The sequence below is a fragment of the Dromaius novaehollandiae genome, chromosome 11, assembly GCF_036370855.1.
Source record: "Dromaius novaehollandiae isolate bDroNov1 chromosome 11, bDroNov1.hap1, whole genome shotgun sequence".
Taxonomy (NCBI): domain Eukaryota; kingdom Metazoa; phylum Chordata; class Aves; order Casuariiformes; family Dromaiidae; genus Dromaius; species Dromaius novaehollandiae.
Genome location: NC_088108.1, coordinates 4898181 through 4921300, shown reverse-complemented (window position 1 = coordinate 4921300; position 23120 = coordinate 4898181). Strand labels below are relative to the sequence as shown.

General features: G+C 41.7%; 1 protein-coding gene across 2 annotated transcripts; it reads left to right on the top strand.

The window, feature by feature from the left end:
- The first annotated feature begins 3429 nt into the window (after positions 1–3429).
- On the top strand, positions 3430–22112 carry RLIM (ring finger protein, LIM domain interacting). 2 transcript variants are annotated; one of them, XM_026099871.2, is made up of 4 exons: positions 3430–3651; positions 13528–13721; positions 14585–14668; positions 15508–22112. In XM_026099871.2, exons 2-4 carry the CDS (start codon positions 13553–13555, stop codon positions 17040–17042), a joined length of 1788 nt encoding a protein of 595 aa, XP_025955656.2. In that variant the 5' UTR covers positions 3430–3651; positions 13528–13552; the 3' UTR covers positions 17043–22112. The 2 variants fall into 2 exon arrangements, with proteins under 2 accessions (XP_025955656.2, XP_025955664.2); XM_026099879.2 differs by lacking the exon at positions 3430–3651 and adding an exon at positions 8180–8363.
- The last annotated feature ends 1008 nt before the right edge of the window (positions 22113–23120 follow it).

Here is a 23120-nt window from a genome sequence, read left to right as displayed (position 1 = left end):
AAGCTCCCGAGAGATTCAAATTTTTCTCTGCCTCACTGCATTTGGATTATTCCTCATCTATATTGTGAATATATTATTTTAATACCTCTTTAGACAAAAAAACATTTTTCTCATCTATCACTGCATACCATATAACCAGTTTTTAAGACTCTGGGGGATTTAAAAGCAAATTTATTTACCCTCATTGAAGAGAAAAGACATTAAACTTACCATGGAAAAGTGTTGTAATTCTCCTTCGCTATACATACATTATCAAATCGAAAACACTTAAGGATGAATTACACCACGCTTTTGCTATAGATTTTGGATTTTTCCCCTATACTGGAAAGTTCTCTGTGCAAAGATGTTTCCTCCTACAAACTCTTTGAAATAGGCTGCTCCACTGATCCTTGTATTTTCAAAGCTGCCAAGGAGATATGTGTGCACAGGCCATTAGTTGCCATTAATATCCATGGGACACTGAAATCCAGTAAGTGGCTTTGAAGAATCGTAGTTTATTCTGCACCTGCTCAACCCTGCGACAACATTAGCAAATAAACGTCACCAATTCTTGCTGAGGAAGGTAGGGTGGCGCTTGTCCCTCGTTGTCGGCCTCGGGACATAGCTGGACGTTTTTAGTGCTGTAATTAAGTACAAGTCAGCAGAAGTCACCCGCCACCTCTGCACGTCACTGGGCGTTCGTCTCCCAGCAAACCGCCAAACATCTGCCCTTAAGAATCTGAACTCACCCGCACAAGTAATGAACCATATGTTTTATTCTTCTGTTGCTTTTCATTTGATGATCTTCAAGGCTTTCAGTAAGATTAATTAATTAAAGGTATTTTATTGAGGGAAAGAGACAAACAAATAAAATGACTTGCCAGATGATATCATAAAATATGCTGAGGCTGTTCCAGGAGCATAAACCATCATCTCCCCCCCACTCCGAACATTAGAATATGCTCCTTCTCCCAGTTGCTCAATAATCCCTAACATTTTGCTACATAGGTTACTGGTGTATAGCAAAGCCACTTTCATCCTGCTGTGACCTTGCCTGCCATTCATAAAAGGTAGGGAGAAAATACAGGATTCACTTTAACGCATAAATCACTTTGTCACAGTCACATTGCCTCCTATTTCTTTACTGTTCTTTGAGGTGTTCCAGTCGAGTACTCCGATACACGTCCTGCTGCTTCACTAATCGCCAATACTCGCACTCCATGGCTGGCTTATCAATTGGCAGCATAAAGCTTTTCACGATAAAGTGTGACACACGTTGTGTCCTGATCATCTGGTCCCTGAATTACTCATGTTTCACAGTGCAATGAATATTTTGGCTATTTCAAAGATGGCTGATGAAAATTAAAGTGTACACACACGTTCATCCAGTCTTTCTCTCTTCGGGGGATAGTTTCTCCAGCCACCTGCATCTGTCAGTGAGAGGAGCACTGTCTACTGTGAAAAATCGGTTTGTGTATGTCAGGAACAGCTCTATATAAACAATGCAACTTTTGCCAATAACAAATACTTCAGCTCGTTAAAGCCGCAATTTTTTTGTGGCACTAAATTTATTCCTCCTCCCCCCCCCTTTTTTTTTGAAATGTCGCTCACAGTGAACAGTACAACCAGATCTGTTAAGTCATGATTTGACCCTACACTAAATCCAGCTGTCATGCAGGATCAATATTGCAGCCATGATGCAAAGCACTGATCTGATTTAAACTCCCTCTCCCAGCTCCAATTTGATTTAAACATGTAACAGGTTAATCTGCTGTCAGCAGGTTTGATGTTGGATTAGGTATCGACTCCCTGTCACTCCAACTCCATGCTGTATCATTTATCCTACTGCAGCTGGCATGAACTTCTGTGTTTTGTGCTCTGGACAATTCAAGAAAAATCCCGATCCAGATGAAACTGGGACTGCAGCTCTCCAGTACTCATATGGGCATCATAGCCTTAGTTTCAGTGTGTTTCTAATCCATTTCCTTTGCGGGTCCCATGGTGTAGGGAGTAAAACTGATAATACGTTCCCTAATGGAGCACTCCGTTTTCCAGCACCAACACTGTTCCTCTGCTTCAGCTCTCACATCTGGATGGGCAAATTTAAACTGTGAACATTTAAAACCACTTCATTTACATTAAAAGTTGGGCCTGTATCTTCCCATTTCAGTTTCAATGAGTATTAAATGCAACCCGCCCCTAAACTTCACAGTAATCTCACGACTGTTGTAATAGATAGACAGAAGGAAAAAGCGAAGCTCTCTCGCAGTCTTCCTGAAGCCATGAAAATCTTCAGAAATCTCTTTCCTCCATGTACTGGATCTTGCCTAAAATTGAAGATGAGTTTCTTGGAGATCATCTGTTTTACTTTTCCTAGGTCCTTTTCAAGAGATACTTTTAAGTCAGAAGAATGGGATCTTTCCAGATGCTGACAAATCCCTCCTTCCCTCTTTGGGAGACAAGTCTGCAAAGCTGTAACCTTTCCCTCTGCTTAAACTACCACCCCTAGTCAGTATGCTACCCTGGCCCCCTCGGGTTCAAAATCGAGACTGTAGTTTTTTCTCTCCCCACCTTCTCCTCACTGTATCTTTTCAGCCACAGTTTTCTTCCCACTATGTTTTATTGATCTCTGATTTTACCCCTCTGCTAGAACATCACAAGGGGCACACACATACCCTAGAAGTAGCATAGGTGGGATTTATAGTTGCAATGAGAGAGGAGGCACTGCAGAGAAATTAAAAAAAAAACCCAAAAAACAAAATGAAAAACAGGACAAGTTTATAGCACGTGGGAAGTCCAGCATGTAATTATTTAAGGCTAAAATTGTAAAACTGGGATATCGCGCTTTTACACAGCACAGTAATTATCTTTAACAGGCCAGAGTCTTTGACGGAGGAGCTCAGCATGGCTCTCCCAGCGCAGACGTGGGGAAAGGGGAAACGCTGCCGCCGCAAGAGCTTCCCGGGCAGCTGCCGTGGGGGAGCCCCAGGCCCCGCCGGCAGCCGCCGCTCCTCGCTGCCAACGTTTCCGTGAGCCTTGGGGCGCCGCGGCCTCCCGCAGCCCCCAGCGCTGCCACCGGCCCGGGCCGCCCGGCGCCGCCGCGCTCTGAAATGGCCCCCGCGCGCGCAGGCCCCGCCCGCGGCGGGACGCCGGCCCCGCCGCTCCGGCGCCCTCAGGGCCGGGAGCCCCGTACACCACCGAGCCTCGGCCCCCCCTGCGCACCGCTCCGCGCCGCGGGGCGCTGCGAGCAGGCGGCGGCCGCCGCCGCGGCAGAACCGCCGGCCCGCCCGGGAGGCGCCTCCGCACTACCCCCACCCCGACCCGCAGCCTTTGCCCCTCTTCAAAATGGCGGCACCCCCTCGCCCCTGGGGCCGCTCTATGCGCGCGGTCCTCCACGCTCCTCTCGTTAGCCCGCGCTTCCCCCCTCCGCCCCTGAGGGGGAGGCGGCGCATGCGCAGGGGCGCCTTCGCCTTCACTTCCTCTGTCGGCGGCCGCTTCCGGGCCCCCGTTCCTTGGTAACAATGGAGCAGAAAATGGCCGCCTGAGAGGGGAGGGAGGGAGCCGTTGCGAGTGTTTGGAGACGGACGGAGCGGGGCGAGCCGGCACCGAGCCCGCTGAGGACCGGGGAGAGCAGCGGACCGAGAGCTGGGGAGGCGGCGGCGGCGGCGGGCGGTGAGTATCGAGGCCGGAGGCGGGCGCTCAAAATGGCCTGGGGAAGGGAGAGGCCCAGGCCCAGGGGAGGAGGCGGCCCCCGCCCGGCGCCCGGGGCGGCCGGCGCTGCCGGGGCCCCTCCACCTCGGCTCGGCGCTGTCGCTGCGCGGGGCCCGGCGGGCTGCGCGGGGCCGGGCCGGGCAGGGCGGCTGCTGGCTGCGCGGGGCCGCGGAGGCCGAGGCCGAAACCGCCCCGCGGCAGAGGCGGAGCGGGGTGCCGTGACGGAGCCAGCGGCGGTCATGGCGGTGTGCGGGCGGGTGTGCCCGGGCGCCGCGACCCTCCCGGGCCCCCCCAGGCGGGCCCGGCCTGCCACCGCGGGGCCTTTCTCCCCGTCTGTCCCGGTGTGGGGCAGGGGCCTCCCGCCGGAGCGGGATGGGCTCGTGCCTCCATCTGGGGCCGGAGGAGGTTTGCGCTACCCCTCGGGAAGGGCCGCTGGGCCCCGCACCTTCTAGGGAGCCTCCTGGGCTGGAAGAGGAATCGAAACCAGGCCCTTTTGGAGAGGGGGTTAAAAGGGAGAGGGGGAAGAATTTCAGCCACTACCTTGGGCCTTGCCACACTGCTTAGTGCCTCCTTGGGGGTTTGTACCTCTTCAGGACCGTGTTTTCAGTTTACCCTTCTATGAATTGAGACAAGAAACACTATTTTGGGAGATGGGTAAAAGGAGTTCATACTATTGTCTCCCTTTATCTGTGACCTGTTAAAAGCTGTGCTGTTTGCTACTCCTGTCCTGTTAATTTCTCTCCACTTAATCACGTCATCTTTGCTCTGTCACCTTACCTTCCTGTGCGAGGCCTGCCTTCCTTTTTTTAATACTATTTGCTGACATTTAGGGTTGCTGTTTACTATGTTTCAAAGCTGTAGTCAAGAGCACTGCACGTATGTTACTTAGTCTTCTGTGATCTCTAATGAAGGAGTGATATCTGGTTGTATTGTATGTAATTGTTAAGGTTCGTTAAGCTTTTTAGATCTAATTGTATAGAATAAGAAGCCTGCCAAAAGGTTTCACAACCAAAAAATACAGTAATTTTCGAGTGGTTTTGTTTTGCTGTTTTTTGAGAAGATACAGTCTTTATCCAGAGAAGCTTGTCTTTGAGTAAACAAGCCTTCAACTGGACTGTGCCCAAATAGTACAGTCATGCATCTGATTTATTTCCCCTATCCAGATTGTCAGTACTGGTTAATTTCAAGTTGGAAGTCATCGTAAAAATGCTAAAGAAGCTCCAATACCAAATTGTCCCTGAATTTTAATTGCAGTGACTTGACAAGTCTTTTTGAAAAATAAACAGTTGGCTGCTTCTTGTGCAGTTAATTATCTTAATTGGGAGTCTGATGCTTAGTTTTGTTGTAGTGGTCAGCTAGCACTTAAAGTGACTGCATTCCCTGTACAGGTTTACTGTTTTGGAGCAAAAAGAATTATAGCTTGGAAATTTCGTCTTGCCTGCTCATGACAAGGGGAAAATGCCCCGTGTTATTAAATTAAGAGTTTCTTATTATGTCAGACCACAGAAGCATGATAGTTGCAACATTCCCTTCATCAACAGTTCTGACTATATAAGTGTTTGTCCCTGAAATAGCCACCCCGATATCTTTTTAGCAGGCAGTGATTGTCATTTGTATCATATAGATAAATTCGTAGACATACCAAGGTATACTGGAAAACAGCCTTACAGGTGTTTGGCTTCCATTATATATCTTTTGTGTCTGTATTTTTAGGGGAAGGGGTGATGTGGTCTCTGAATGGAGACATTTTTAACGTGCTTGTATATCAAAGTACTTGAATAGCTTTTTCCTGTATTCCTCTTCCCCATAGGAATTTATCAAAATAAGTTCCCTGATCTTGATAGGATGCTTCTAGTTGCAGTGGAGGTGTTGCACATTTTTTTACAGCTGTAGCTTAACATAACTTTGTGTAACGGAGCCTAAAGATTGCGTTTAAGTCCAATTTAAAGGTATGTCGTTTAATATATGTTGCTAAGCTGCTCTACATTTTTTTTGTAGAGTATCCATGTATTAAAACAGTTGAATCCAAACACGAATATGAGGTGTTCATCTAAGTTTATGAGTGTGAATAAGCTTGTTTCAATGTACCTTTTAGTCTCAGTCTTCAAGACTAGCTCTTTAGCTTGAAAAAACATAGTCTTGAGGGGATAAAACAAAACACAAACATCTCTGTCCTCGAGCTGTCTTAATATGATGGTCTTGTGTATCTCAAAACAGTGCTTGAGTATAGAGTAGCAGTGTAATAACTTAGAGACAAGATCCTCATTTGGTGTGTAGGATAGCTAGTAGCATCGCAAAGACTCCATTTTGCTTTTGAAAAGACTTCTGGCTGCAGTGAAGAACATGAGAATCACACAAAGCTGTATCTTCATCATATTGTCCAGGCACTAGTCATTAAGGTGTTTTGTTTGTTTGTTTTTTGCTGATCTAGGTTGTTGAAGCTCAGCTTGTTCAGCGAGGGCTGAAAAGTTAAACAGCTTTGTAAAAGCATCTAGTAATTGAATTTGTAACAAAAGTCAGTGCATGTTTACTTTCTCTTAACTTTGTAACTTAAAAATGTTTTGCTTAGAGCAGTCTTAATTTCAATATGCAAGATGTATGTGCATGTAATCTTGTTAACAAAATGCTTGAGCCTGCCTGCCTTAGTCATCAGAAATGGACTTACAGTCTTAGAGACGTGTTTAAATACAGATGAGTTTTCCTTAATTTTATTTTCCACTTTTATATTTGTTATATACTAGACATGAACAACAACAAAATCCTTGTGTCAGAATTCCTGTGTGAGTCGTGGTTGTAGTGATAGTCATTGTTGTATTGGCCTTTTACTTTCAGTAGAAGCTATGTTAGCAGCAGTTTTATGGAGATGGTAGGATTCAGTAGTAGACTTAGAGTGGAGTTTTCCTTTAAGTGAAATTCAATGGATTACGATTGATTTAGTGCTTTCATTAACCAGAAGTTTTGTTCCTTCAGACACCTGAATGCTACATGGTGGTCATCAGTTTTGTGGGTGCAACTCCCTTGGAAGTCATCCTGTTTATACTGCTCTGTCTTTCAGTGTCAACACTGGTTACTTGCGTACAGCAGCACTTCTTCCTTCGAGCTGCAGAGTGGGCCCTTGCTTGCTGACCTAGCAGGAAGCTCGCTTCTGGGAGAAGAGGGTGCCATTGTGTAAGACTCTTCTTCCAGTGCTGGAAACTTGTGATACCTTGTGTATGCTAAGGATTCTCTTTTGCGGTATCAGCTGAACTTGAAGACAGAAGGCAGTACTATTATAATCTTATTTTCAACTTCTTTGTGGAAGACTGTTTTAATAAGTGCAAGTGCTAAAAGGTTAAGCCCTTGATGTTAGCAGTTTTTACTGCATTTTATTTTCAGAACTGCACCTTCTTTCCACATGTTCAGTTCTGGAATTGGTAAGCTCCACCCTTTCATACTGAAGATAAAATTGGAAAATGGTGATGAGCTTTCTTTCATTTTTTAACTAGTTCTTGTTGAATTGGGAATTTATAGGTGTAAGATGGCTCTTACGCCATTAAATGTTGTGGGACCCTTGGAGACAGGTAGGATTCCATACCTGATTTCATTACTTCTTTCTGACTTTTCAGGAGTAGATGGTATATCTGTTAGTGTTTCTTTTTTTTTTGTCTCAACAGCTTTTCCTGTTGAAGTATGCATTCCTTTTTTCTTTTCTTTTCTTTTCTTTCTTTTTTAATTCTCTGGAATTTTTTGCACCTATTCTGCAAAAGCGTCCGTCTGCTTTCTGTTGTTCAAAATGTATGTTCAGAATGACATCTTCTATGGCCTTTGCTTTGAAACATACTGGGATAATGAAGTAGCTGAATCCATGTTTAACATGCCGAATTAAGCTAGCGTTTAATTTCTTATAGCAGTTTATACAGAGCACTTTACAGAAGACAAAATTTGCTTTCAACTTTCCAAATAGTTTTTTGAGGCAAAGAGGACGTAGAGCGTTCTTGAGTGTTTAAAATTTGTAGTAAGTTTATGAAATCTAGTAAAAATGTATATCTTTTCATCAACGTCAGACTATCTGTAGAAAGCAAGGATAGCAGAAAAGATATCTGAAATTCATGATACAGCTTTGAAAATAGAGAATTTATTACTTTTTGTAGTTTGTAAGATGTAGATTAGTGAGTTGTTCCTATGGCCTCAAAGCCTTCACTCTGATCACAAAATCAGGCTTGTGTACCTGCACAAAAAGGAAAAAAAGAGACTTAATAGAGTTCCATATATAACACAAGTAGATATTTGTTTCATTTCACTGGTTTGAGGTATTTTTTTTCCCCCTTAATGATAGGATTCCCTTCCAGTCAGTTTTTGCTTTTGAGTTTGCAGGCTTGAGTGATGCAGTATTTTAAGATGAAAAAAATATAGTTCATGTTATGTCTTACTTTCTGCTGGTTTTGGTTACTGATAAGCATGCAAATTATTCCTCCCCTTTTAATTCTTCTAGGAAAGCTAATACTGCAGGTGAAGTTGTTTCTGTTAGTGCTTAGAGAACTTGGAGTAACATCACTGCTAGTTCTAGCTGCTGTTCTTGTGTCATTTGAGAAATGGAGTCGCAGAAGCTGCTGAAGTCAGAGTTCCTCGAAAGGGCTTTGAACAGGCCACCTGTTGTACTTCTGCTGTAGATGTAAAACCTTTCAGGTGCACGGGTATGTATATTCAGTGAAAACTGGAAAAAACAGTTTATCTGAAACAAACCAAAACAGAAAATAAAAAGAATATCTGGTTTCCACTACGGAGTTGCTGCTTCTAGTCACAGGGTTTGATGACTTCTGTAGAGTGGAAGTAGGCGCAAGGTGCTCTACCAGTTGAAGTACCTAATTAAGATGAGGTTATGAATCATAACTGAGAAATTAGCCCTCTGCTGAGCACATCTACAAAACACTTACTCATATTGCCATCCTTCTTGTGTACACAAAAGTATTAATTATGTTGCTGGGATGTGAGGTAATTCAGGAAACATTCCTAATGTACAGGGCACAGCAAATTTTCATGTAGCATTGAAATACTAGTAACACCTAGACAGGGTCATTTTTCACGAGGAGGTTTTTGTTGCCCAGCCAGCTCATAAGTATGAGTTGTTTCTGTGGTTTAACTAATTTATGTGCCTTTCTCCTGTTAAAAATTTTGAGACTTGCCCTGTATATCTAATGAAGATTATAATTTTAAGGTATTGTGTTTTCTTTTAGCCCTGCCAAAGAGTGACCTTTGAGTTTGTCACAACTTCTAAGTTTTATCTGGTTAGTTTAATGAGGATTGTAATTATTTTATGTAAATTTTATTTAAATTAAAAAACCAGGAGTGCAGGCTAAGGTAGTGCCTTAGTATTCAACACAGATAAATGCTATCAGGACATCTAATACATTTTTGAAGGAGGATGATCTAGTGAATTGTCACTGAGTCATTTGGTCCACTAGTACCCCTTCTGGGAAGAATTTTTTACTCCTAAATGGTAAGCAGTATGGAGATGCACACTGTTACTGTTGAAGGCGAATGGACAACGCAAGTGTTTTATCATGGATGACTGCCTAGCTGTTTTTTTTTTTTTTGAGCAGTGGTAAATTCCTGATGGGTTGCTTTAATTTATATACACACCCACCCACTCACCCCTACCTATGGGAAAATGTAAAACCTCTTATATTGGGTATGATAAAAATGCTAGCTGCAGTACTGAGGGAATATCTAGTATTTTTAAACTGTTTATATCCAAGAGAGCATAATGCTACCTTCTCTTGAAAAAAATAACATATCAAATGATACCTGTTGTGGGCTTACTGTTTTTTGTACTGTAGTCTGCAGCAGTGGTGGTGAGACAGCTAGTCATTTGTGCTCTGGAGTCTCTGAGTCTGGTGGAGCGTAGCTGCAGGGAAGGTACTTTGCTGACTTGTCAGAGGATGGGAACACCAATTAAATATGCACTGCAGTTAATGTGTCTGGATATTCAGCTGCTGAAGAATATTTCCCTTCCTTCTCGTGTGTGTGTGTATGGTTTTGTGTGTGTCTCTCTCTCTTTTTTTTAAGAATATGGTTTATTCTAGCGAAGATCTTGTTTTGTGCAAGCTTTAGATGCTCTCTTTCCCTGTAAAGAGATTTTTCCAGATAGCTCAGCTGAAGTTGACGATAATCAACAGATCTGAACTTCCTACTGATAGATTTGACCTCCTTTAGTCTTTGTCAACCCAGTGCTGACAAGGGAGGACACAAAAGAAAGGAACTGAGTCTTTTTAATTTGGAGAAGAACAAAATCTTGCTTTGAGATAAACAACAACACCACTGGAAGAAAGAAATAGAGTGGAAATGTACCTGCTTATTTGATAATGAAGTGTCAGTTCTTCTTCTGTAACTTAACAATATACCTGCTGGCTTTCCCTCCTCAGGATTCCCAGTGTTACAGTAGTCCGCTTCCTTAAGCCAGCCTTAATTTTCTGCAGTGTATGATCTGAGAGCAGAATCTTAGATGAGGGACATACTCTCAAGTTATTTTTGTGACGCTCTACCGTGTGGAAGTAGGAGCGTGGTGGTGCAGTGGTGCCACCACCGAAATCCTGTTGCAACTGTGGAGTCATGATGAGATAGTAGTACTCTTAATATTCTGTAAACTCTCTCTAGTAATATAGAGCTCTGTAGTGGTATGGGAGATGACCTTAAAGTGTGAAGCTTAAAATGAAAGAGTGGGCAGTGAAGAGAGAGATTTCTATCCAAAAGTTTCTTCTTTGTTAATTTCTATGTATGGGTTATAATATCAGAACTGTAGTTTGAAGAGTTTTGTCCCTCTCATCATCAGCAGTAAGGTAGGGAAAATGTGTTGATTTGCTATTGTGTATTTTGCTCAGAGCGAATGTCCTGTATAGACTCATAGCACTTATGGCTTTGAAGTAGCTAAACAAATTGAAATTGGGGTGCAAGGGGTTAGTGTGATCTGTAGTCATCGTGGCTTGCAGTAGGAAAGTACCATGAGTTAGTCACTAGCAGAAGTAGTCCTGATGTTGGTGAAATTCTTAATTTAAGATCCCGCCTCTGAGGCTTTCTTAGTTACAGTATCTTTGTAATCTTGACCAGCAGCTGATTTTATGGCTTAAGAGGGAAGAGCAGAGATGATTGAAAAGGAAGGGGGAGCAAACCTGGAAACAAGTGAGACTATGACTTAGACTTTTGGCATTTCCTAAGTGTTCACCTATTGAAGTATACATTAATCTGTTGGTAAATGAGATTGTTTTTCCTCACTTCGCTTGTTTTGACACCCTCCCTTTGTCCCCAACCAAGAACAGTTTCTCCTTCATCTTCTGAGTTGGAATGGCCACATATGTTTGTATCAAATAGGCATAATGTAGCCAAGGCACCTGCAAACACTGGAATTTACAGTTGAAAGGAAAATTTCAAAGTGTAAGCAGTAAACAAATTGGATGCTTTGTGTGCTTAGTGCTGTTTTCTTTTTTTTTTTTTTTAAACCTGTTGTAGAATTAGTCTAATGCTTACAAACATGTTAATATTGCCATCTTTATGAAGACATTCTATTTGTAAAATATTTTCCTCAAAATTGTAGCTGTCTTGTTATTTAGTGAGTTTAAAACAAACAACTTGATGCTGTACCTGCCCCTAAGTACCTTACTACATTCCCTGATTTTATTAGTTGTACTGAAACCTTTGGAGTGCCTTTGTTCCACCACTGCTTCATTGTGGTCAGCCTCAGCGAAAGGTAATGCAGATTAGAGTTGTGTTGCATATCCCCAAAGAACTGATGCATCTTTCTGGGTTTTATTTTGGATGCAAGTGTGTCATTGTACTTCAGGCTTTATTTGGGTGTTTCTTGCAAAAGCAGTAGTCTTTATATATCTGATGTCTTCGTTAGAGCAAATATGACCCCAAGTAACTTCACTTAAAAACGTAATTTTGCTGTGGAAAGCTTGTAAAAAGTTGTTTGAGTTTCAATGCAAGCTAGAAGTAAGTGTCTGAGATTTGGAGTGCATACAGATTTCATAACTGAGTCCAGGCCAAGTTGTACATAGCCTACTGAAAGTATTGTGTAACATCCAGTGTAAATGGGCTCATTTATCAGCGTGTTTGACAGCACATGCAGGTCGTTAGACAGGACATGCAGTCTTTAGATTGCACCAGAGGTTTAGCAATGCAGAGAGGGCTGTTAGGCTTCCATTTGAAACAGCAGTAACCCCGGTGGTGGCTGCTTCTTCCTGATGGATAAAAATTAAGTCTAATTTGTTTGGCAAAATGGCAAAAATTCACAGAACCAAGTAATACCAGTAGCCTTCCATGCCTATATTACTGTGTTGCAAAAAGTTATTTGTGCCTTAATATGGCTATCTTAAAAACACGTTTTGCTGCTTTGGAAGTCGAGACAGAGCAAGTTGGAGTATTTATTTCATAATCCACAATCTGCAATAGTGGAGTGTTATATCTTACGGAATTTCTTGCTGTTACACACTCAGGTTGTCTGTGCACTTTAATCTTCACAACAGCAGCTGAAAAAACCCTACCCTTGGAGATCATGCAGTGCGTCGCTTCTTTGGAGAAGCACTAATGTAAACTGTGGGCAGTCTTGACTTGACAGCTGTGCTGACAAACCAAAAAAAGATGCTTTTTGCACTAGACAGATGTCTAAGAGTTGGAAAATTTCCAGTAAAAAGCAGAAAAGCTTTATTCTTCCAGTATTTTCATGTCACATGAAATATGGTTTAAATGAAAGGAATGTTTTCGGATGGAGAATATTATTGCAGAGCTTTTTAGCATGCAGAGGATTAGCTTGCTAATCACCTTTCTGAGTAGCTAGATTCTAGCAGTTACACATGAAAATTCTTGCTGTTGTGAATGGCGAGGCCTTATGATTAAGGAAACTGGTTATTATTTTAACTTCCTTTGATATATTTGCATGGGGCAGCTAGTGCTAGCAGAATATTTCCAGCATTTGCATGCCTTTTGTTTTAATATTGATCAAATACGGACGTTGCATTCATTGATGTTCAGAGACATTGTGAAAGATCTTGTCCGGATGAAAGAGAGTATGAAAAGGCTATATTGAAAAAATATACAATATAGAAAATGACTCTTTATGGCAGAAATAATGCCTGGTGTACACAGTGGATTTTTGTCCTGGAAATTTGTTGCTCATCACCATTAGTAATCCTTTTTAGAGGAAAATAATCTCTCTCCTGCACGTGCAGTGTTCCCTAGCATCTTCAGACTTCCATATTTGAATTGCTCATAACCTACTTTATTCTGTTTAAATTCATTTAGATGTTGGCAATAAAGTGCTTCTCTTAATTGGCCATAAAGCTACGCTGAGTCCTGCTTTCTTCCCTATGGTGCAGGGAAGGAAGTAGTGCTGAAATTTTAATCCTGTAAACTTGTCTTTTAGAGTAACAGAGCATAATCAAGAATGGCTTGTGCCTTGTACTACATTGTTGTATGGTGCCATTAAGTGTGTTTTGTGAGTTGTTAGGCAGTTATGGTTTTGGGGCATTTTATGCTAAAAAGGAGGAGCAGTCGTAGACAGCTAGTCAGCTGTGTATGTAAGGATAGATTAAAGGTTATGGCTGATACTATTCCTTGTGTTCCTACTCGCTGCGTTGAGCATTTGATAATTGCTGCTATAGTTTGTGCTTCTTGAAGAGTTCCTGCTTTTTCGAGAGTGATTTCATTTGTGATTATGCAGCTTATCTTCACTGAAACTTCATCAGCTAACTAAATTTCTTTCAGAATTTAAGGATAACAGTGAAGAATGTTGTACAGTTTAAACTCACCTAAACATCGTGCTAAATTTCATTGCATTGGATGAAGGGTTTGTTTTCTCCTTTTTAGATCCTCTTCCACTCCTCTTATCAAGATGGAAAGCTCAGATTCTAGTGATAAAGGAAATCTTGATCAATCAGAAGCACAACGTCAGAGTCAGCTAGATCGGTTAGATCGAGAAGAAGCTTTCTATCAGTTCGTAAACAACCTGAGTGAAGAGGACTACAGGCTTATGAGAGATAACAATTTGCTAGGAACACCAGGTAGGTAATGCTCACGTATGTATGCCTTACTAGAATTGCTTGTAGGTGATGTGTGTCCTTTTGCTGTTCTCCTGAATCTGTTTCATCATTTAGTTTTCTTGTTGCAGTTGTCTTCCATGGTAGGAAGTAGCTCTTTGCTGATTTGAATAATTTGAGGGGGGCATTGATTAATGAAGAGGTAGTTAGGAAGATGCGGATTTATCAGATATGGAAGTCTAGTGTTCTCACAACTTGATGGGAACATCCAGAGTTTACCTAGTTATGGACTCTCAGACATTTTTGATTGAAAAGTTAAATCTCACTGAGGCCTCCCTTGATGAAAAGTTTGCGCTGGTCCCCTGACAGTGTAAAAACAGGATAATTAGTCTGGTGCTAAGTAACTTAGCATGGGCATTTCTATGTCAGTTTTTGATTTGCTTGCTTTAAGTTGATTCTTCATAGGATTATGCTTAATTCAAACCAGTTTCAATTTGAAATGTAACTTCAACTAGTATAAACCCTTTTCATGCTTTGAAGGTGTTGTTTTGCTTTTTTTTTTTTAAGCTATTTAACCGATATAGAATGAAGAAAACTGAGTTGTAGAGGTCACAGAACCCAGAAAGTGCTTCAGTATTCTGAACAGGTTGTAACTGTTACATCCTTCAGCTTCAGTAAAGGAAATTGAGATAATGGTGTTGGGAGTGTCTGAACGCTTTAGCAATCTGTGGCTATCTCGTTATGGCAGGATTTAATTAGGGGGGAAAAAAAGCAAAACAAGCAGTCACTTGTATCAAAGCTTTTGAAGTGTGGTCTTAAGCTATGGATAATGCTTGCCATATATATGATTTGGAAATATTTTTAGAAAACTTTGCTTGTTTTCAAAGGTGAAATTACTGAAGAAGAGTTGCTGAGAAGGCTACACCAAGTTAAAGAAGGTCCGCCACAGCAAAACAGTGATGAGAATAGAGGTATATACAGTATTTGTGAAAACTCTTAACTTTAGCGCCCCATACGGACCTTAACTTGAGTGCAGGAGTGGAACAAGTTAAGCCTAGGCAGGTGCAAGGTGAGCTTTGTTTCAAAACTAAGTGAACGTTATGTCTGATATCTGCTGCAGAGATCAGTTTGGGACAGATTTCACCCATAACGCGTCTGTTACTTACATCAAGATATAGTTTCTTCTAGATTTCTTTATTTTTGTTTAGGTTGCTTTCTTGTCTGTTCCCTTCTGGGATGCTTTTGGCAATCCTGTTTTGTTTTGTTTTGTTTTTCATCCTTCTCTTTCAAGGATGCTGTTTTGCTTACATTATCTCCCCTCTAAAGATGTTGGTGGAGGACTCCTGGAGCTTGTCACTGGGATTTATTCTTCAGTGCGATGGGTTTGCTATGAAGCTGTGCTTCAAGTGAAGGCTCAGAACAGACTTAGTTCTCTATTTAGCGGTCACTAGATTGGCAATGTTCTGTGCTTAATTGTTTGGAAAGAAAAACAATCTGATGTATTCCAGTGCTTGATACCTGGTTGACTTTCCATTTACTTATGATAAATAATAAGTGTTATTTTGGTGACTTGTTTGCTGTGTGACCACTACAGCCTCTCCATACCTATTAGAAAAATGTCCACTCCTGCTCCCTTAAAAGAGCACTAGCAGATGAGAGTTGATGTTACATGTGAAACCACGATAGTGCATGATAGGATTAAGCACTTTTAAACTGTCACTTGTTAAAATAAGCAATTATGTTCTTGGAAAAGATCAGTCCAAAATTAGCTCAGTACTCTAATTTTGGTAGTTCCTTGTCTTTTTCACAGGTGCAGAGTCCGCAGAAGATGTTTCAAATGGAGATTCTATAATAGACTGGCTTAATTCAGTCCGACAGACTGGAAATACAACGCGAAGTGGGCAACGAGGAAACCAATCTTGGAGAGCAGTGAGCCGGACTAACCCAAACAGTGGTGACTTCAGATTCAGTTTGGAAATAAATGTCAACCGTAATAATGGGAACACGAATCCAGAAGCTGAGAATGAGCCATCTGTAGAGCCTTCCAGTGGGGAGGATTTGGAAAACAGCCAAAGTGACTCTGAAATTCCAAGGTCTGAATCACCATCCGTAAGGCAGCCTGGATCAGAAAGGAGCACTTCTGAGGAGCTAACAACTGAGGAAGCCTCTCCTCCTAGAGGGCAGAGGAGAGCGAGAAGTAGGAGCCCCGAACAGCGGAGAACACGGGCTAGGACTGATAGAAGTAGGTCACCTATTAATCCAGTGAGTGAGACTCCTCGCAGGGCTCATCACAATACATCATCTCAAACACTTGACCATTCCTCGGTAAATGAAGCTGAGGGAAGTTCTAGAACTAGGCAGCATGTGACCTTAAGGCAGCATACAGTGGGGACTGAGATGCCAAGTGAAAATGCAGTTCTGTTTTCAGCCCCTGAAACAAGACCTGTTCCTCAAGCAGCAGGTTCTTCAGAAACTAATGGCAGCAGTGAGTCTGCAACTCCTGGGCAGAGGCCTCCTACTATAGTACTCGATCTTCAAGTGAGAAGAGTTCGTCCAGGAGAATATCGACAAAGAGACAGCATAGCCAACAGAACTCGGTCCCGGTCCCAGACACCCAACAACACAGTCACTTACGAAAGTGAACGGGGAGGGTTTAGGCGCACATTTTCGCGTTCAGAACGGGCTGGAGTGAGAACTTACGTCAGTACCATTAGGATTCCTATTCGTAGAATCTTAAACACAGGCTTGAGTGAGACGACATCAGTTGCTATTCAGACTATGCTAAGGCAGATAATGACAGGCTTTGGAGAGTTAAGTTACTTCATGTATAGTGATAGCGATGCAGATCCTAGTGGCCCCGCTCCAAATCAGAACGTGGATGCTTCTGAGACACAGAATGGAGGTGGTGGTAGTTCAAGCAATGAAAGTACAGATGCTAGCTCAGGGGAGGTGTATGAAGGTGGCAACGAAGGTGGTTCGACGTCTGGTGCTAGACGAGAAGGTCGGAATACTAGGGGATCGGTCACATTTGAAGAAAGTGGTTCTCTACCATTCCTTAGCCTGGCACAATTTTTCCTATTAAACGAAGATGACGATGACCAACCAAGAGGACTCACCAAAGAACAAATTGACAACCTAGCAATGAGGAATTTTGGTGAGAGCGATGCTCTGAAAACCTGTAGTGTGTGTATTACAGAATACACGGAAGGCAACAAGCTTCGTAAACTGCCTTGTTCCCATGAGTACCATGTCCACTGCATTGACCGCTGGTTATCAGAAAATTCCACTTGTCCCATTTGTCGCAGAGCAGTCTTAGCTTCTGGTAACAGAGAGAGTGTTGTCTAAATGAGATCTGAATTCCTGGCCAAGCAGCTAGTGTAATAGTGATGGGCAAAGAAGTCACTTCCTTTATGGCCACTTTTTGAGTGGTACCTAAATGTATAGTAATGACTTGGAGTGAATCTTCCCTCATGAAAACATTTTCTGAATTAAATAAAGCTTTTAAAATTGGAGCATTTCTTTAATTAGGGTTTTCAAGGTCTAGTCAGTTTGTGATAAATATCACTTGTCCAAAGACATCTACCCATTTAAAAATATTTTTTCATTATGAAGACTATTAAGTTCTTCCCCTGCCCCCCAGGCCAATAAGCATTTTGTCCTCAAGGTTGTACTTATGAGGAATTCTTCTGAGAAGTCATCCCAGCTAAATGTATGTGAGTCGTAAAGGATTTTTTGCGAGAGATCCAACTACCCGACTGAAAAATAATATGAACTTAATTGCACACTTGAACATACTTTTAATTTTCATACTGGGTTAATATTGGACATGTCTGTGTAAATAACACTAATGTTAGCCCTTTCCCCATCACTATGGCACGCTGTAGGATGAGCTGTTAGCTTAATTGGGATATTTATCTTGTTGTGGAAATATAAGAATTGCCTATGCTTGTTTAAATAAAAAAAAATCTGTTTTAAAATTGTAAAGCTTTTTTGTAGAAGCTCAGTACTTTTCCAATGCACTGTTGTACTAATGCATTAAGAATTAAAATTGTACCATGCTTAGAAATCGAGAATGCTTTTCATACAAAACCCACCACACAGAGAGCAAACTAAATGCGAGAGCTGCTTTTGTAACTGTGTACCTGTCAAGAGCAGTGCATATCTGTACTATTTATGTGAACAGCTACTGTAATATAAGAACAGTTGAATTAGACATCTTAATTGCATTAAAAAATGGAAATTGAATGTTATAATTGCAGTGTTTTGGCTCAGTAATGCCACCAAAAAGATGATAAAAATTAGAAACTGTTCTAATGACTGGTTATTTCTTTGTATGGTTACTAATATGTAATAATACAAATGGGTATGTACCAGTTCATTCAGTAAGGTTTGTGCCCAATTTTTTTTATCAAGTCTTATTTTAATTTTTGAGGCAACTCTGTGTAACTCTTCAGCAGACAAATACTGGCAGAATTTTCCCCTTTATTTTTTTTTTATTTTCTTCTTCACCAGCTTCAACAATATTGGTAAACTCTGGATCTGTTTAGTGCATGCGCTGATATCCAGCGTTAGTAGCCTGTGACTAAAGTGCCACAGAAGAATAATTTTAAGTATTAACTGGAAAGCAGATTAATTATTAGAGTGCCAAGTTAAATTTGAAATTCTAATTGATTACTGTAGTACACTTAAAATGTTACACTTCTGGCAATTGGCAACACATATGCAAAAAAACTCTTTATACTCCTGTTGGACAGATTAAAACCAGTTAAATTTTCCATTAAAAGTAAATATGTGGCATATTAATTTGAGAATTGAAAAACGTACCTCGACACTCATCAATGTCAGGGGAAAGTTCCCTTCGCCCCTTCAGTATGCTATTCTTTTTTATTCTTTAGTGGTGGTGTTTTGGTTTTTTTCTTTTTTTTTCTTCTCCGGCTAATGTGTGCAGTGGGGAAAACAATTATTTATTTCAAGTTCAGGGCCGTAGTTAAGAAGGGATATGAACTGCTCTTGCTGGCTATATGGGAAATGTTGCTTGCTCCTCAGATGACAGAAAACCAAAGCTGGCCTATATTTTTTTCTTTTTTTCTTTCTAATTAAAACACATTTTCAGTGTTTTATAGTGGTGGTTGCATAAAATATACTCAGCTCTAAGCCATTTTAACTTCTCATCAGCTAGTTAAGGATTCCACAGTGTCCCAGAATTCCAGTTTTTTTTCTACTTGTGCATTTTGTGGTGGTTGGTTCAGTGGGAAACCCTGACTGGCTATTGAGCTCGCTTTCCTCCTGGTGGGACACACCATCATGGCAGAGGGGATATGGATATCCTTTTTTTAAGCAGAAGAATAAACAAGCTTATGCTCTTAAATTTTTCCCTCTGATGTGCATCACTGTAAAATTGAAAATTAGGTATTAATTTCAGGTGCTGGACTTCCATGAATGTAGATAATGTACTCTATGCCAAAATTTCCTCAACAAAATAACACTTCTGAATTTCTTCCAGTAGCATACACATAGCAGATACGTGCTATCAGCCGCAGCTTCCAGTAGCTTTACTGGCTTACTGGAGAGTAGTATTAGAAGGGGGAAAAAAAAAAACCCTCTCTATATGGCTGTGTTTTAGATTTTGAAAATCTGAGCTACATCTCTGAGGACTAAGGATGGTGACCAGAAAGAAAGGAGCCCACTAGTGCAAATTAATGTGAAGCACGGCTGTGATACGTGTCATTCAGCATAACTTTCTTTTTAATGTTCTAAGTTTCCAATAACTGTACACTTTGGTAGAATCAACTTTTGGTTTTGTTATAGCTTAATAGTGGCATGCCTTAACATTTTATCTTTATGTAACAATAGCAACAACTAAATAAAATGTTGGAGGTTTCCCAAACGGTACCAAGAACAAATAATTTAACCTCAGCTAAGAAGCCCTTGAATGTCCGAACTGTTTTGTATGCCTTTGCGAACGCTGAGCGTGCTAAAGGCGCTGGGGCTCGCTTGCCCGGCTTCCAGCCCAGCTGGCAGAAACGAAATTGCTGCTGCAGCGCAGACCTCTCTGGGTAGCCGAGCGCTGTCCCGAGCGCTGCGCGGCGCAGCCGGGAGCTCGGTGGTCACGGATGCCTTCGTAGCGTGCCATGCACAAAGCGCGAGCTTTACGTCAAAGTCGTAGGCCTGAGGGTTGGCAACAGGAATTCTCAAGCGCTACTGCGTTATGCTCTAGTAGCTCGAGGTAATTTTGCTTCTTTTAGAGTTATGTTGGAGTTGGGAAGAGGCAGTATTAACACCTTAGTTGCCAACAAAATAAAATAGACTGATTTTAGCAAGGTTCACAATTAGCCTGATGATGAATCATTTTGGTATTGAGCATTTGCGCTTACAGCTTCCCTAAATTCAAGCGTGCTTGTTTTGGCGTTGCGCTTACAGGTGGGATGCAGCCACTTTACTCATGCTTATTGCCGTCTGAAGGGTTAAAATGGTTATTTTTTGTGATTTTCTGATGCGTGCTTGTACAAAAATGAGTTTTAGGCGGAGGCAGCCTTGTTGCGTCAGCTGCCTAGTTCGTGGTGCCACCTTGTGGGAGCCTCTCCTGCCCTTCCTTCAGCGCCGGGATCAGCCTGCATCTCGGCTCTTAGAGCAACGTGGATTCTTTCGCATCGAAGGCTTTTGCTTTATTTTAATTTTGAAGGAGTTCCCCTGTTGCTGCCTGCTTAACTAGGGTTGTTGTGGTGGGTTTTTAACGGCAAACCACACGAGCTTATGCTGTGAATACTATCTGTCTGCATGTGAGCTTAATTCCATTCCTGCAGGACTGATCTGTGTCCACAGGACCTCCATACATGGGTATTAAAGCAGTTGTGAGGCCAAAATCTAGAAGAATGCACACTATTTTTTGTTTAAGAGTGCAGTGGACAGTTTAACTTGAATTGTAAACCAATAAAGAGTTGAGGGTGCTTGCCTTTTTCTTTTTTTTTTTATTAGGGCTTTTTCATTAAAAGACTGTGAAGAGTAATTCCTGAGGTTTGTTAGACTTCCCTTTTACATGCACTTTTTTATTACTTAAGGTGGTTTTTTTGCAAAGAACTTCTAGGCAGTTAATTGATTTGTTTTCAAAATGATTTGACCAGTGTAGCTACTGCACGCATAGAAATTACTCATTAAAAGTTTAAAGACTTTTTGTAGGAAGTATTAGTGTGCATGCATAGCAGCTGCACTGACATGATACCGTACCAATTTTGAAGGAGCCATAATTGTCCATTGTGTCAACTTGCAAACTCATGTGTTTCCCACTAGCGTTGCCACAATGGACCATAATGACTGTCATTCCAGTTTCCCGTCAGTTAGCTGGATTATGCAAATAAGTGGAGTCCGAAGGACTGTTTCCCTGGTATAATTGCAGTGGACGTTTATCTCCAAATGGTTGCCTACACAACGGGGAGATTCAAAGTGGTGCCATAATAACGCAGGCCTAAGAGAAAAGAAACACGGTTGAGGCTGACCATTGATCCCGAACTGTTGGCAGTGTGATCAGGTGTTTTCTTACTCATCGTGCTGCAATGCACAGGTTCATCCAGTTGACTTAAGCCACAGCCTTATCTTTAACCTGAGATCCTTTTTATTACTGTAATGTGTACATTTGTATAACTGTCTGATGTCTTGACTTACTCACCGTTGGTGCTTGCTGCTGCTGTGGGGACTTGCTTGACGGAGGGTGTGCGATGGGGTGTTGGGCTGCGAGGTACACAGTGCTATGGAAATGTCTGCCTGCTCCTCTGGCTTCTCCCGGGAGGAGTCGCTTTCCGTGGGGGTTGGCTTGGAGCCATGTTGAGGGAATTTGTAACAAATTCAGAAGTATTTCAAATCTTTACAGACACTAGGCTTTTTGTTTGTTTATCCTTGACTAGGGAGGGAAGGAGGAGAGTGAAGAGACAGAATCAATGGTAACTTACCCAAAGTACCTTTAAGTTGTGTTGTGCGGTTTTTTTAAAGAAAAAGAAAAGAAATTTGCATCTGTTATACCAGGGCTTCCCAACCTCTTTTTGATATGAGGTACCTTTTTTTTTCTCACAGGGGAAAAAAAATACTCAATTTGTTTTGATTATCTCATCTGATTTTGTTCCCTTAAGCTAAAATACCTAAGACCCCTTCCTGAATATTGCTATCTGCTAGTAAGGCTGTTGGTTGGGAAGCCCTGAATTAAACTGAGAATGTAATAATTTCCTTTTTTTTTTTTTTTTTTTTTTTTGTACAGTGCTTTTACATCTGTTTATACTGGACTTGTTTAGTACAAAATGGTACTCTGAGGTCATCAGACAACAGTTTGACCAGGTTTGCTAGCTAACATTTAGGAGGAGTTTGTTCCCTATGTAAGATGTCATAATGCAAATTTAAATAGACTCAATAAAATGCATGAAGTGATAATTTTGTGCTTGATCATCACTCCTTGGGTTTATTCATACGGTGGGAATGTATTGGAGTAAATCATGATGGATGTGATAGGAATTTATTTCATTTGTCTGCCTCCTCCCTTGAGGCTGGATGGAAAGAAAAGAACTGGAATGGTATCTAGTTTAAAGTTCTCAGAAGAATTTATTGCTCCTTCTTAGTACAAAGAACTGCAGGAATAAATCTCATTATGTACTAGACTTTTGTACATCTGTCAGTGGACAATATGGGATACCAAAACAGTTATCCTTAAGTCGTCTTTCAAGTCGTAGCTGTGACTTACGGGTGCCCATCAGTACTAAGGCCTAGTGATCTGCCTTCGGTGCTGCGAATCCAGGGAAACATGCCACGCTCTTTGCAGTGTGCTGTGGCTCCTGCAAGCTCTCATAGATGGCTCAAAGCTTCATCCTAAAATTAGTATCTGATGTATGCGCAAACGCTTACTTGAGTGGGAAGGAAATTTTTTAGGGTGTGGGACACTATGTTTATTATCAGCGCTTCCCTCACCTCAGCTCCATTCCTTGCGTAGGAAGTCGTAGCCATTCCTTGAGAGAGGCGCGATGACACTGAAACAAGAGAAGGGGTGGAAAGCTGCTGCGGCGTGTGGAAACATCCAGTGCCCATTGGTTTAGGTGCTCCGGAGGTGGGTAGCAGTGTCGCAGTTGGGCTGATGCTTGGCAGCACTGTGAGCGATGTGGTAAAAAGGAAAGATTTGCAGGGTTCCCTAAGGGATGGTTTGAATCAGGTAGAGCTTTTTTTCCCAGTTCTCACAGGCTTCATTTTGAGCTCTGTGGTTTGTCGTCTTCTGGAAGCATATAATTACTTGACCAGTTCAAACTGAAATTCAGTCTTTAACATAGGCCTCAACTTTTATTTCGATGTCTCCATGCAAGAAGCAGTTCCCATACTTTCTATACCAGAAACTCTTTGCCAGCTCGCTGGCTTCAGCCCTGCATCTCCCTGTAGGAAGAAGTTCTTTGCTAT

Excerpts from the sequence above, each read along its gene's own strand:
- RLIM (XM_026099871.2), top strand. The coding sequence starts at position 13,553 with ATGGAAAGCTCAGATTCTAGTGATAAAGGAAATCTTGATCAATCAGAA. Across the intron at positions 13,722-14,584 it reads CAATTTGCTAGGAACACCAG|GTGAAATTACTGAAGAAGAG; the intron begins GTAGGTAATGCT and ends TTGTTTTCAAAG. Across the intron at positions 14,669-15,507 it reads AAACAGTGATGAGAATAGAG|GTGCAGAGTCCGCAGAAGAT; the intron begins GTATATACAGTA and ends TCTTTTTCACAG.